Source organism: Chrysoperla carnea, chromosome 1, assembly GCF_905475395.1.
Source record: "Chrysoperla carnea chromosome 1, inChrCarn1.1, whole genome shotgun sequence".
NCBI classification, from domain to species: domain Eukaryota; kingdom Metazoa; phylum Arthropoda; class Insecta; order Neuroptera; family Chrysopidae; genus Chrysoperla; species Chrysoperla carnea.
In genome coordinates, this window is record NC_058337.1 from 89,020,581 (window position 1) to 89,037,738 (window position 17,158).

Sequence of the window (17,158 nt, forward strand, 5' to 3'; positions counted from 1 at the left end):
TTATTGTAATCTAGTTATTAGTCAAACTCCAACGTTTTTGTAATGACGCTATTTTAATTTCTATGATGATCTATTTTATTATAATGAACGACCGACATTGAGTCATCAGCTGCAGAACTCCATCACTCAAGTCATATTTCTAACTCATCAGATCATATTATGAGATGGTTTTTATTGAAATGGAATTTTTATCTTTTTATGTTTTTGATACAAAAACAGCGCAGATAAGGGATTGCAACCACATTCAGTTGCCTTTTGACCTTGAATTTATGATAAGCGGCCCCGAAAACCACAAGACACGATTGATCGGGATGAAATTTTGAATTATGCACATTTTATCATTGTTACTTCTAGGGGTAGTTTCAATGGGGTTGAAACCATCTTCCCACAAAACCCCCGATAGACAATTTCTAAGGTGAAATTTAAAATTTTCTAAATTTTTTTATCATTGACACTTCTAAGGGTGGTTTTAATGGGGATGCAACCATCCTCAGTTGCTTTTTGACCCCGGATTCGTGAACAGCGATGGCAAAAAGGCCTCAAGAGACGATTTCTGAGCTACAATTTAGAATTGAATAAATATTTTATCTCTGTCCCTTCTAAGGGTAGTTTTAAAGGGGTTTTAACCGTTTTCAGTTGCTTTTTAACGTTGAATTCATAGTCAGCGACCTCGAAAATCTTCGGATGACGACTTTGGTGAAATTTAGACGTTACTATTTGGAGTGCTAATTGTTTCACTTTTCATAGTAATGCAGTGGTTGGAGTAACACGGCTGAATATTCCTAAAGGTTTAAAGAACACGTACAAAAAAAAAATTTTAGTTCGGAGCTGTTCGACCCCTTTTTACACATGATGGTATTTTTCGGCTTATTTACTGTATTACTATACTAATGATTTGTCATTCTGATTTATCTGAGAGAAATGCATACCATATCATTTTGGAACTTCTCCTCGTGGTATTTTATTATAAGATGATGTATTGCATTCATCAACGATATAATAAACTAATTTTGAACTTATAATAAAATAATGGTGCAAAGAACTTTAACACACTTTGAATGCAATAAAACAAAGGTATCTATCTATCTAATGATAGTCTATCCGGTAATTATAATCGTGATTAATTCATTATTTTACCAATACTCTATATGATCGAAAGATGAAGTTTCGGTAAGATTATTAAAAAAATATATTCAAAAAAATTTGGTAAAATTATTAATTCTATTCAATTCAATAAATTATTTATACCTTGTAAAATAATTTAAATAAAATTATGTCAAACAGTCTATGATGATGTATGTCAGACCATTGAAAAAAGAATGTCATTAATTCATTATAGTTTAAAGGCAATTTTTATATACGTATGTAGAAGAACTATTATATGTAATATTCATGACTCATGAATTCCATCATAAATACTTAGATGTATGTATTAGTGATAGGACGAATGTTGAATTTTGAATGTTTCGACTGTTGAATGCGAATGCGAATGTTTATTCCAATATTCGCTAATGCGAATGCAAATGTTAACTTTCATATGAACCTCTTCACAGAGCTTGTCTTGAATTTTGGATAGTTCAGTCGCTAATGATTCAAAATCATATCTAACATAATTATTTTGTCAGGCAAATCAAGAAAGGAAATTATTTATGAAATCACACAGCGTAGATGCCATATGAAAGTGCTGACAGACTCAGGTCAAGTCAGCCCTGCCAGTAGAAAAGACGTGAAATTTTTATTATGAATATATTATTACAGTTTGATTTAGACTATTAGTGTTTTATTTCCTTTTTATTTACGAATTAACATTAACTATATTACTCTGGCACTAAATTTATAATATATTTTTAAGCTATGTAAGAGTTACAAGGACAAAACTGTAATCTCAACATTCATTTACATTAAACCCAAATGCGAGAAAATATTTCACTTGGAGATATTTGTTTATTAAATAAATATTATGAAAAACTGGTACAATTTATTTCTGATGCTATACAGCTGAAGACACATTTGTAAGTCGAAATTTATAGCGACTAAAAATGCCAATTTGCATATAAGTCCAGGGACGTATGCAGCCTGTGGCCGAAGATATGCGATCAGAAATAAATCGGTGGATGAGTGTAGGAAAAACAAAATGTATAAAGTATGGAAAGTATTGAAAAATATATACTCTGTTATTTTTGAAAGCTTCAAGAAAGTGGATTAATGATGCTTCCTAATTTTGAAAGTGATGTTATTACCATTCTACAGAAAATTATCATTACTTCGGAACAATAAAAGTAACAATATGACGACTACACACTTAACAGACGTTTTGTTAATTAATTATTAAATCTGATGTATATTTGTTTATGGCAAGGCTATGACTCATCATCCAAATCATTGTTATTGCGTAAAAAATAGAAAAAAATATGTACATATATTAAAATTAAAAAGTAAAACCCGCATGAAATTCTGAAGTTAACCGCGTAAACTTAAACAGTGTATTTCTTTAGTAATCATTTTGAACTGAAAATGGCGCTAACACTTTTTCTCTAAGCTCAATGGTACATAAAGTTTTTATTCAAAAGTATAATTATATTCATAGAGAAAACATCATTTATTCAGAATGTTGTTTTTCTGAAATTGTCAAACTATAGCAACTTAAGTTTTGACGTCACAGATTATAATTTTTAATTTAAAACTGATTCGCCACTGCTTGGAAAATTTTTAGTTCTAAAAATATCGTGCCATTTTCTAGATCCCTGTACACGGTAGTTTTCTTAAGCCATCTATTAGCTTTGAGAAGAATTTGAATCAATTGTTGTGCGGAAACAATATTTCAAAATAAATAATCAATGTTTCTTTCAAACTTTACACGTATTCTTTCTTTTTAAGAACCATTTGTGCTTCAAACGATAGCGATAACGAAATTGGAGGCAGTGGGGGTTTTCCGGTTCATAAGAATGTTGAACGTATAAAACTCTCTACATTCAATAGTTATTTCATACACCAGTGCTACTTTCTGTGAATGAGAAGTTGAACTACATAATTAAAACATTTGAAAAGTTGTCAAAAGCAAGGAAACTATAAATGAGAAAATGATGTGATATAGTGAAAATTGGTGTTGATTAAACAAATTTTAAAAATGACAAAATTTGAAAAAATAACAACAAAAAAAGTTATCAATCATGACTAAACGATGTCGAAAAGATAGCGAGGTAAAAATAGGAAATGGGGAAAAATAGACAAAGGGTCACCGGGCTTATTTACTTGGTTTATTGAGCGATTCGGATCAATCAAAACTTTCTTCTGAACAATTCCTGTAGATTTACCCGATCCGTTTGGTGTAACCTTTATACACAAAGCAGATGAAAACAATTTACAATACGAAATTATAGCAGCTAAATGTACCCATCCTGTTTAGTAAAAAAAAAAGAAGATTTGAATAATACGGTTCTAAGGAAAAATATTGAATATACAAACCACTGCCAATGCAAGAGTAATTGAATAGCTGCTAAGTGATGACGCTAGCATCGCTATAAAATTCAGCTACTGCATCCATATATGCCAAACATATGGTTGTGTTGCTATGCTGTTTGCCTACAAACAGTAATAAAACAACTGATGTGTTAATATTTTTATACCCTATATATATGAAATACATATCAATGTGTACTAATTTTAGTCCCAAGTTTGTAATACTTAAAAATATTGAGGATACGAAAACAATTTTGGTATTGCTTTCATAAAATCGTCTAATTAGTCCATTTCCGTTTGTCCGTTCGTGATCACGTTAACTCAAAAACAAAAGGAGATATTATAAAAAAAATAAACTACGATTTTGTTTGAAACATTTTTCTTAAACATCACTGTAAAGTTTTAAAATTGAAGAAAACCAAAACATATAGCGGTCGAAAGGCCGCCATAATTTTGTTTGTTTTTTAAACTTTTCTAATTTTTTAAAAATAATGCAAGCACTGACATTCAAAATTTTCTATATAGGATATTTAACAATTAACTCAGTCAATTGTTTGTTTTCACTTGTTGTATTATTGTTTCAATGAATACAAAAACAGCACAACATTTCTTGAATGACAAAAAGGAGTGTGTCCCTTGAGTAAAAAAAAAAGTACAAGCAAAGAATTTTTATTATGAATCTTTGTATTTTATGAAAATTTAAATTATTTGTTTGTTGTATTTACTTTTACCTTTTTATTTCTTTGCTGAATATAAAACTTCTTCAAAGATAATAAAAATCAAACAAAATTTGTGTAATACTTTTACTGACAGATGAACTTTTCAACGTAAAATAGCATAAAAAGGTAATGAATTTTACGCGAGTATAATTGACAGATTAATGGTCGTGAATTTCCATTATATTTCCAGAGAGGGAAGTAGGAATACTTTGCAATTTTATGCGCAAAGCAGATTCAGACGGAGTTTATACATTTCTCTTATTCTAATCAGTAGATACGATAAACTATTAGTGGAATAATTTATTTATCCAAATAATGCTTAACCGATTCGAATAATCCTTTCTCGATAAGTTTTTTAGTTTCGATAAGTAATAATTTCCGGAAGGTTTATAGCAACCAAAATATTAGGAAAAAGAACAGCCCAAATTAAATGAAAATCAAATTTCCAAAAGCATCTATGAACAATAATCAGAAGTTAAAATATGTGAATAGTAATAAGTTACCAAAACAAAATAATCTAAAATCTTTTAGCAAAGATCAGAATTAACACTTATATACATTTTAGGTACTTTAGGTGCGCAGGTTTAAAATATTCTGGAAATTTAATTTATCGTTTAAAGTATCGTTCGTTCCTTGTGAATTTTTTAAATTTATATACACATAATGGGTGAATAATAGGCAAAAACTAGTATTTTTGACATTTTAATTGATGAAAACATACTACATCTAATTTAAAATGTCGATCGCTTCATTGGATAGCTATGAGCCCCCTTTCGATTCCCAATAATATAAAACTCGATTAAAACAAATATAACAAATAAGTAAATATTATTATTCTGAGGATTTTCGAAGTCGCTCAATATTTATCTGAACTAAAAATGTTTGAAAATTCACAATAGTGGCCGGAATATTCAGTTTTTAGACGAAAATAATTTTTGTACATAATACCTACAATAAAAAATTAAGAGAGTCAAAAGGGGGGTTAGCTAAAAAATGAATTTTCCTACGCCTTTTTTAATTTTAATATTCTTATGGTCATTTTTATATTCAAAGATACCGAAAACCTCTAGAATGGTAATTTCACGCTCATTTATTTTTAAATAATTTTTCTTAGTTTGATTAAGAAAAAAATGAGCTTCGAGAGACCAAATTTGGTTCATTATCAAAAAAATTATCGATTATTTATGGTCTAGTACCCACTCGTACCTACCTTTAATTGAAACCTATAAGGGCTACATTTAAGGATCAAAAACTACTAGGATAATTTCAAATAAAACACTGCTTTTTAATGTTCATAATTTTTTGTTCAATATGATTTATCTAATTTTAACAGAATTACTTCAAATAGAATCGTTTATTTACAACTTATTAATAATAATATGTATATATTTTACATCCAGAATGTATTTGAACAATTAATAATTATAACCAGTTGCAAGAGAATACAAAATGGAGGGTTGAAATGATCCACCTTACTAGTCCAGTAACACCTACTGGTGTGGTATAGAAGGCCTTCCGGATTTGAATAAGCACAGTCCTGGATTGGTTCTACGGTGGCCGTTTCCAAATAATTTGAGTTGCAATGTTTATGTGTTGTAGTATCGAAAACAAAGTTTTTCCATTAAGAATTTCTGAATTTTCAGTTAAAACAAATGTATATAGTATATGAGATATCATCTACCTTTTTTTTTGGAAAAAGTATTTTATACCATTTTACAGTCGCAGAAACGAAACACTAAAAACGGTCAAAGTTCGAAAAATTTGAATAGTATGACGGTTTTGAATGCGGATTCCGGTTTTGAATTTTGTGACATAAATTGATTTTTAACAAATTAAAATTATGCAATTTGCAAAAATAATATACATTTTAAATTAACCGTACATATAAAAAAATTCACAATTCGGTTAATAGTGATGAAAATGATTCCAAACTGTTACTCGAAGGTTTTTAGGGTCACTGAGCACGAATATCGCGTCTCCGAGGTACCTGATGCCCAGGAAAAAGCGTGTCCCGAGTTATCGGAAAATTCGTTATATAATCGATCCAAACTCGTTACTCGGAGGTTTTTGGGACCGCTGAACACGAATATCGCAATAAAATCGGGCACGGGGTACCTTTGAAACCAATTATGACTCGGGTATCTCGGAAAAAATTCTGATATACGTGTTCAGCGACCCGAAAAACATCTGAGTTTAAAGTTTGAAATAATTTTTATCACTACTAACCGAATTGTGAATTTAGTATATTTACGATTAATTTAAAATGCAATTATAAAATGCATATTATTTATGCAAATTGCATATTCTTAATTTCTCCTAAATCAATTTAGGTCACAAAATTTCCTGACGTTCTTACAAATCGAATGTCGAAAACCGCATTCAAATTTGAGTTACTGTTAATTTTTCGAACTTTATTGAATCGCTTCTGCGACTATTATGTGATATATAGTACAAGCCGAATGATAACCGCAGCTTTACTATTTTTTTTTATGGTTCATTTCTCCAAAGCCGGCTCAAAAATGTTCAAATATGTTCACCATTCTTTTCTATTAAACTATATGTGACTGGGTGCTTAGAGTTTGTCAAATAATTGGACCTGTCTCAATATGAATTATAAAAACTTGTGTGCAGATATCAAATCAATAAGTTAAAACCAATTTAAGGATTTTGATTAAAAGTTACAAAGAAGTTCTTAAGATTTTCCTATCCAGTGAAAAATAAAGCAAATTTCGATATAATAAATCTAAAAAAGGTTTGCTACAAAAAGGATACCGACATATCTTACCCAAACGGTGATTTTTATGAAAACTGTTATTTCAAAGAAATTCTGAAAGATTTGGAAGACTTAAGGGAACTGGTAACCAACACATTATAAAGAACGTGAATACTAGGGAAGATTTTAGACGTAAAATTTTTCACGTAGGTTATGTTTTTGTACACTCAAAGTTGCAGAGAGTGGTTGTGGATAAAGTTATAAGACTATTCTAATTGTTCAAATTTTAAAATATACTTAATTTTTAAATTATAATAATCTTAAAACAAGTATGTAAAAACTCATTCGGGGACATTTTCGAGTACTGCAAAAGTAAGAGAGCTACCACTATGATAAAACTTCTTTAAAGTGACCTTTTCACATATTCTTTGAGTAGAGAAAATTTTTAGGTTTTCTGTCACTTACCTACCAAGGAATGATGAAATCATATTAAACTTCTTGCAACTGATCTAGGTATATTAAAAATATATTTAACATTCATATGTTACGGCAAAAATTCGTATACGTTTAAAAATAGTAAGAACCAAATATTTTCATTAGCTTAGCTTAACCATGCTCGTTCATTCGTGTTTCCTAAGAGAAAATAAGTTTTGATAAGAATTAAGTACATAATTCAGAATCTCTGTCAATAGACATGAATTTCTTTTGATATGATTCATACATGACCCTACTAAAGAAAATTTTCTGAAATCTCGATAATTTTGGTGATCACGTCCGTCATACTGATTATTTTGTAACATCATCTCTCCTATCTTATCAGGATCATTACCACAATTTTGACGATGCCTCATTTGCCAAAATAAATTCAGGCATTTACTTGTTTTTCATAGTGAAACAACTGAAAGGCCAGTCACAGACATGTGAAACACTCCGTTAGCCGAATAAAAAAAGTTAGCTATTTCCACTTACGACGTTACGACTTTAATATTTTTGAAATATTTGTGAATATTTTTATAAAAAAAATTTTTCTGGGCAAATTTCTATGTTAGTTATGTTATAAGAAATGGAATAAAATATCACATTTTTGATATATTTCTTATTGCAAAAATTTCTTTTTTAATTGCAACATTCGTTTTTACTAGTTTTATAAAAATATGAATTTTAACAGTAACACATACAATGTGCTTTCGCAAATAGCGTAAGCAAAGTCAATGAAATATAAAGTAAAAAAAAACTGTAAAAGTATACCACAAATGAAACTAGTCTAGTTAAATTACATAATGAATCAATTATTAAACCTAACGTTATATTCTTTTATTGCACTTTTATACGTGGTAATTGTTAACTTAATTATCCTCACTTACTTCATTAGCGAAAACACTGTATTTAATTCAAATATTACTTTGTTTTTTTCAGAATTTACAATTAGTCTGTACAAAATTTACAAAATATAATTACAGATTTGAATTTTTTTTTTATATATATTTATATTTTTACAAAATATTATTTAGTATAACATTTTATAATTTTTAAAATAAATACAATCTGTTTTTCAATTACACAGTCTTCAGAAGAATTGAAATATAAATATAATCATTTTTTACAATCTTATAATAAATAGAAATTTAATTTATATGTTATGATATGATCAGAAATTTTATTATAACAAATATAAATAATATATCTATTAAATAATTATTCAAAAATTTGGTTGATGAAAATTGAGCACCACTGTTGTTATGTTGCATTGCTTCTGGATAATTACCTGAAAAAATGATTAAATAATAATAATTAAATATTATTAATTGTATATTTAAGCATAAAAAACGAATAAGAACACAGCAAATTAAACATAAAAAAATTTTCGGGCCCACCAAATGAGGTTTTTAACCGAGATTTTATAGAAGCAATGAAGATAAGTTTCATATAAAACTTAATGGGAAAAATATTAACGTTTTGTATTTTGGTTTTTTGTGTAAGGTTGCCTGTTTGTTTGTTTTGGACGCTTTCTAGCAAAAACTACTGAACGGATTTGATTGAATCTCATGAACTAAAAAAAATCGAAAAATCCTTTATTGAAGTGTTTTGAAGGGTTCATTTACCAACCAATAAAATTAGCCCTTACTTCGATTTCACGTCAACTGGCGTCTCTTTCCGACGGATATTTGATCGAAAATTTACTAAGGAAATTAGGATTAAATATATTCAATATTTAATGCAATATGTTCGTCTATATTTTTAAAGTTGCGTTACGTTTTTTATTCAATAAGAAAGAAATCATTAGGTCTTAATGGTAAAATAAAAGCTTTTACTCACCTTTAAGAACGTGTATAACAATGCTTTTATAATCTGCATTAGTTGGATTACAATCATAACGGCCTGAATCAGTTGGTCTTGCATTATTTATTAACAACACACTCTTTGCTTTTGATCCCAGATCTGTGGTGATTTGTATACCTCCACGAGGACTGTTTTCGTTTATTATCTGTCAAAAAAACAATAGATGAATAGTATTCTTTCAGGAACAAACGTTGTAAAAAGATATGAATAGGTATGCTAAAAAATTATCTATTTTTTGCCTAAATAGCATGGAAATGTAGGCAATGCAATTTTGTAAATGCTGAAATCATTGTATTATCCAATCATCTTAATCAAAATTAGTTAAGTATCTCGGATTTTTTAGATATTCAGCTATAAACTCGAATAAACTTGTATTTTGACATATGAAAAGTTATTTCAAAACCTACATTATGGTAGGGTGTTCGCGGTTATTAAAATCTATGGTCAAAGGTAACAAAAATTGATTTTTTGTTACCTTTGTTTTTTTGTATCTGGTTTTATACGGGTTTTTCGCTATTTTTGTTCCTATCAACATTGTAGAAGATTAAATTTCCTACAACTTTTTTCCGAAAAATTTTTTTATACGTTGAATCCTTTTCGAGATAGAGGGCATAAAGCGCGGGATTAGAGCATCACCAAAGATTAATTGGTAGTCTTGGTCAAAATCACGCCATATAAAGTTTATTAATTATTGATAAATACAGAATCCCTATATATATATATATATATATATATATATTATAAATGTGAAAGTAAGGATGTTTGTTACGCGTTCACGCAAAAACTACTCAATGGATTTGAATAAAGCTTGACAATCTTATAGCTCATACATCAGAATAACACATGAGCTATAATTTTTCAAGGTATATTTAAATAAAGGTTTTATCATAACTTACTTTTATATTTTACTACCAATAATAAAAAGATTTGATTCCCTTCTTGGAAATACAAATTATGTTTATCATGACTTACATGTTTTAGGATTCTACTGAGTCCCGTATCTACCAATCGTAAAACCCCTAAACTCTAATTTTCAACATATTTATATAATAATGTACCATCAACCTACGGTTATGATGTGTACAGCGTATAATTTTATTTGAAAAACAAGGTATATTAAACAAACTTTACTAATAACTATGATATTATGGTCATATATGGATGGGGCTGACATAGACCTTAAAGTACATATTAATAATACTTATATGTAATGAATTATTATTAAAGGCTGGTTATAAATTATGAAAGATATCTACCTACAATACAGTTTTTGGTATTATAAATGGGAATAGTTTTAAAGAGTACGGTGTTTCAATAATATTATCCCTTACGGACGTACATACTAAATAGAATACACGACATAAGCATGTCGTAGTTTTCAAAGTAAAAATTTTATATTTCATGAAAATGAAATATATACAGCATGTCCAATTAAGTTGACACCATAAGGGAAACTTTTTATACCATGTATATCAAATATACATAGTATATTAAGTTTAGTCCCAAGTTTGTAACGCTTAAAAATATTGATGCTACGAAAAAAATTTTGGTATAGGTGTTCATAAAATCACCTAATTAGGCCATTTCCGGTTGTCTGTCAGTTGTCTGTCCGTCTGTCGTCACGATTACTATGAAACGAAAAGAGATATCAAGCTGTAAAACGTGCTGAGGACGTAAAAAGTGAGGTCAAGTTCGTAAATGAGCAACATAGGTCAATTGGGTCTTGTAAACCGTTAGAGATAGAACAAAAATTTAAATGTAAAAAATGTTTCTTATTAAAAAAATAAACAACTTTTGTTTCAAACAATTTTTCGTAAACATCACTGTTTACCCGTGAGAGCGCAAATTATGCGCAAATTGTATAGTATGTATGTTATGGCTATATACAGTGTGTCCCCGGATAGAGGTAACCACACTTGTAAATTTTCTTATTTTGCATTTTAAGAAAAAAGAAGTCATTCTTTATAAGAAGTTTTGCTTATTATGAAAAGTATGTAGGAATATTTAAAACTTCTAAATAATGTTTGGCTACCCTGTACATTATTAAGAAGTTTTAAATATACCTACATACTTTTCAAAATAAGCAAAACTTCTTATAAAGAATGACTTTTTATCTTAAAATGCAAAATAAGGAAATTTACAAGTATAGTTACCTCTATCCGGGGACACACTATATATGTGTGACATGTATGTATGTGTAATATTGTTGACAGAGTAATCAACACTGTCTATATATGGTATTTCAACAATTAACTTAGTCAATTGTTTGTTTTCACTTGTTTATTTTATGTTTTATGAAAAAATCTTTGATAAATTCTATATGGTCCAGAACGCAAAATGAAATAATCAGATATCATTAATTGTAGAGAGCTTTACTTTGTGGAACTCCATAATTAGGATAAAAAATAAAATTTCCAATTTACTTTGCTTAGTCCACTGTTATTTTTTAATATTTTAATAATTTAAAATATTTTGACTAGTTTCGTCTAACACACAGTTATGAAAATGTCTATGTTAGACGAAACTAGTCAAAATATTTTAAATTATTAAAATATTAAAAAATAAAAGTGGACTAAGCAAAGTAATTCTTATCCTAATCAGATATCAATTTTTTGCATTCATATACGAGATTTCCTTAAGAGTAAAGTATTTTTTACAATTTCGACAATCTTTATTGAGAAAAGTGGATTGAAATCTACGGTCCGATAGATATTCAATATTATTCATCTATCATGAAAAAATTGATTTTGTTTTTAGTTTATATACCGAATCTTGTCGTATTTCCATTGATAATTTATGTCTACAAATTTGTGAAGACAAATTGATACCATATAGAATTTATCAATGCATACTAGATGTAATGTCGATCTGTAGACATAAATTATCCATTAACAAAATCTGTTTTGTCATGGTAGGCGGTTAATACTGGATTTCTGACCGTAGTTTTCAATAAGAATCATCTGTTCTTAGTAAAGATTGCGATATTGTAAAAGATAAAAATTATTTCGGGACAAAATTGTCATTTTTCGACAAAAATCGTATACGAATGCAAAAATAAATATATATGATTGTATCATTTTGCGTTTTAGACCTTGCAAAACTTTTTATCAAGAACAACTTGTTTTTATAAAGCAAATAAAAAATAGGTTTTCACATTGTGCCGAAAAAACTGGACACACTGTATATACACGACTTTCAATTGATCAAATAAACATAATTTTTACCCGATAAACGGATAATATGTGTTTCAATTTTATGGAGTTGGCTTTTAAGCTGTACCACTGCAGATAACAAAAGTCAGTACTGATTTTAACAACTGTGATATCGTTATGCCGGTTTTCCACTAAACAAAAACAAAACTCAAACTAAAAAAATACCTTAATTTTCCGCATACTTTTTGAAGACTGGCATGTTTTGTGACAGTTGAAAAATATATATTTGATTAATATTATTATTATCCAACTGCCGCAAAACACACCAGTTTTCAAAATGTTTGCGAAAAGTTGAGTTATGATTTGAGTTGGAGTTTTGTTTTTGTTAGTAGAAAACTGGCATTATAATCGCAGTGACAGTCTAGGGAATACAATACAGGATTAACATAGTCAACCTCAAATTTTCGTAGCTTGCATTATATATATAAGCTTTTCACACAGACTTCGAAAATGTACATTGTTCAATGAGGAAAAATCAATATTTCCATTTTCGGTGTTCCCTGTGGAGTCCAAACATAGGATAACTTAATAATGCTTATCACGTTGTTAAGAATTGTAAATGAAATCATATTCTAAATTGGTACAGTAACACAAGACAGTAAATATTCCCGACTGTGGATTTTAAATAATTTTTTTAATACTGTTTAATTGTGTACATAATATTAAAAAAAAATCGGTAAAAATTCTTTTTTTTCAAAATGCGAGATACTAAAAGAGAGAAACATTAAGTTTTTATAATTACTTTAACTCAACAAAAAAAACCATCTAAGTCTTGTTTTCTTTGAATACCATCGAAATATTATTGTAACAATAATTTGACATTGTTTCCGGAAGCTATATTTTGGAGCTTCTTCATTTTCATAGTTCGACATGTTTCGTTGTCCATCTTTATATGAAATGAAATTTGTTTATATTTTTCTGTGTATATGTACAGAAAATACTGTAACGTTAATACTCATATTATTTTGAAAAAAATTTAGATTATTCTATTTTTTCTTCTTTAAGGTCTAGGTACTACGTATAAAAACAACATTTTATTCTGATATTCCCATGGTGGTAGTAAAAGTATATGTTCTTATTTAAGTATATGCAATCGTTATTACTTATATGATATAACAGTTTTATACAAAAATAAATAAAAGGCAGAAGAAACATTATTTTTTTATTATTCTGAATTATACCTATAATGTTAAAAAATTGCTTGGTTAAATGTTTTCAATTGCATTTTGTTAAGAGAAATTGGTTACGTTTAGTAAGTGTGATAAGCGTGATAAGCGTTTTTTAGTGTTAGCCGCATCATCGTGTATGGATGGGTATATCTATACACTCATGAAAAATAATAGTCTTTAATTATAAAATAATTATAAAATAATTATTTGCATTATTTTAATTATACAGTAATTATTTGTATTTTTGTACAAATATACGAAATACCGTTTATTAACGAAATAAATTTATTATTCGGAATTAAATAATGTGAAAAAATTGTTTGTTTAAATGGTTTCAATTGCAGTTTGTTTGAGAAACTTGTTAAGTTTAGTAAGTGTTATTTGCGTTTTGTAGTGTTAGCCGGATCATTATCTATGGGTGTTTATATACTCATTAAAAATAATAGCCTTTAATTATAAAACAATTATAAAAGACTGTATTTTTTGTACAAATATACGAAATATCGATTATTAACGAAATAATTCCCAGTTGAATGTACTCATCCCCTAAACATTGACTGAAAAATTCCTTATGATTATCGAAGCTCGTCTAGAAGATATATTTTTTTACTAATTAAAAAGACAGAAAATACGCTTGTGAGTTTGTTCCTTCGACTGATGTTGGGACAATTTTCGGTGGTCTAAAATGCACAAAAAATTTGACTTTTTAAAAATGTTTTTAGAATATTACCTAAAAATATTATTTCCTTGCATAAAAACTGATCTCACGTCAAAACGTCAGGTTATATTCGAAAATAAAAAACAAAAATTTTGAAGTTTTAAAATTTAAAAAATGGATAATTTTTGTAGGCTTTAGGTTCAGAAAATTGTACCAATCACAGCCGAGGAAACATATTTAACCGATCTAAAAAAATATTTTTTCCGATCTTTTATAATCAGAAAATACAGACTGACTGTATTATAATGTTAATCAAAAATATATGCTCATAGCCATCAATAACGCTTGCAACCGAAGACGATATATTTCCATTATTCGAATCCAATATTCGAATTAAATATAAATGTAACAAATATTTTCAAAATGATTAAGACTTTATTTTCGAGGGTAAAATATAATCTTAGTGTCAGAATCCTGTCAAATTGAGACCTTACTATATTTGAGATAGTAAGAACTATTTTTTAGTCTTTCATTTTAATATTATTTATTTCCGGTACTGATAATAAATATGATTTTATTCTCCTTATACACTACTCATTTTATAAGGTGTTGTATAAATAATAGCGTAGAAAACAAATAAAACGTAGAAAACAGAGAGAACAAATTTTTTTGCCAATTTAAATACTGCGAAAAAAATTTCCGTATTTATTTTTTTTGTTGGGAAACCGTGAAATTGGAATATTTGGGCTTTTGAATACGTAAATATGCTTTTGGCTTGTTTAAAGTTTTACAACTAACAAAAATGAGGACACCGTCCTTCAAATTTCTCCAAACTTTCATTAGAATAATTTTACGTATTTCGTGGTCGTTGGCTGATGAACCAATTGAAATTGAAAATTTCCAAAATGCATCCATTACAGCGAAGAGACTTTTGTGCTTTTCTGTACAGGCTTAGAACGAAGGACGGTATGGTTAGTAAAACGTAGCAATTTTATAATAGAAACTGACGAAATAAGATAATTTTTAGGAACGGTAACGGTAGGTACTAATATAATAAGTAATAAGAATAATCCAATACGGTATTAACTAACTTATTAAAATACTGAAATAAAGGAAATATAACACAGAATTACAAAAGATTGATTTCCATTTAAATTGCTCCCTGTAAAACCTACTACGAAAATCTATCCATAGAGGGCAATATAATCATTAGAGAAGAGTTTTTATAGATTATTTACAAATATAGAATTTTTAATAATAATTTTCTCTACTTGTATTTAAATATATTTTTCATTCTATAGAGAATATGTTATATGTAAATTTTCGTAAACGTGAGTAAAATAATTAAATGGGAAAATTTTACAAAGAAAAACATTACAACATTTTTCATATTCATTTAGTCACAGGTATAACATTCTGAATGTATAAATGTTAATTTAAAATTATAAAATAATTAGAAAAAACCTACAACTTGTAAAACACAAAAAAAAAATAAAAAATTTGTAAAAATTAAAATTCATATATTAACCTTTGTGCATAAAATTATAAGAAAATAATGTCAAAAGTTAAGAAATGATAGCGTTATGGGTGTATAATTACAATTATTCTAAGATTAATTATAATTATCTTTTTGAATAATTGTTTCAAATGTATGCTAAATACAGAGTACATTGCCCTTTATCATAGGTGATTATTAAAGAACTGAAACCTATTATCTACGCTTCATAAGCTTAATAAAACTTGTTTTTGGAAAAATTCACGACAATGGGACGAAAATTATTAATTTTATTACAAAAAATTTAAATTGATTTTTAATTGTTTTTTTGTAATTAAATGACAAAACTAGTACCAAATTAAAAAAATACGGCAACCAGAAATTACTATCCATTGTCCTTTGTAAAATTTCGCATCTAGTTATTATTAAAAAAAAAACATCTTATTGGAATAATGAAATAATGTTTTTAATTCATTTATAAGATTATGACGCAATTAAAATTTGGGCCCGCTAAATTGAATCAAAAAATATGATACAATCGTAACATTGTTGTACAATAATGATGGGGGATTACCGAATTATCTATTTCTAAACCATGGTGTAAAATAGATTTAGACAAGCAATGCGTGTTTAAGGGATACCTTATATTATTGTAAAAGTAACAAGAAAATGAGTGAATGGGTGGAATTCGCTGCTAAAATAAACTTATACTAGAGGAATACACTTTTGCGGAATACAAGCTCACGACAGTGTATCTCTCGTCATCTCACGGACAGTATTTGTATCTGATTATGGTCATTTCTCTTAATATCAGATAGTTGAGTGAGTAGAAACGTTAGTAAAATCAATTTGTTATTTTAATGATTACCGACTTAGTTCGAGTCCAGTAGCAATCAGTCATCATACATTTAAATAATAAAAAATTATTACCATGTAACTTCGAACTCAACACTGTATATACATGGTATTTCAACAATTAACTCAATTGTTTGATATTTTTTAAATAAAATTTCTTTCTGAATATAAAATTTTATTTAAAATTTCTGAATATAAAATTTTATTTCGAGTATCAGGGTATTTATTTATTTCAACTATGTCACGTTTTTATACCATGTATATATAAAATATATCAAGGTATATTCAGTTTCGTACCAAGTTTGTAACGCTTAAAATATCTGTCTTTCTGTCTGTTAACACTTTAATTAAAAAACGAAAAAAGATATTATCCAGCTGAAATTTTTATAGCGTGCTCAGGACGTAAAAAGTAACGTCCAGTTCGTAAATGAGCAATCTAGATCAATTGGGTCTTGGGTTAGTGAGACTCATCTTTTAAATCGTTTAAGATAGAACAAAAGCTTAAATATAAAAAAAAGTTCCTTATAAAAAAACAAAC

The 17,158-nt window shown here is 27.9% G+C and overlaps 1 protein-coding gene across 1 annotated transcript in view; it reads right to left on the bottom strand.

The window, feature by feature from the left end:
- Positions 1-8,603: 8,603 nt before the first annotated feature.
- Positions 8,604-17,158, bottom strand: part of LOC123292051 (zwei Ig domain protein zig-8-like) — a gene marked incomplete at its 3' end in the record, with an annotated part of 153,850 nt that continues 145,295 nt past the window's right edge. Inside the window, exons 5-6 of the mRNA XM_044872563.1 lie at positions 9,208-9,376; positions 8,604-8,656 (exon numbers count right to left, since the gene is read on the bottom strand). Coding sequence (XP_044728498.1) covers positions 8,604-8,656; positions 9,208-9,376 — 222 coding nt within the window. The remainder of the gene's footprint in view (positions 8,657-9,207; positions 9,377-17,158) is intronic.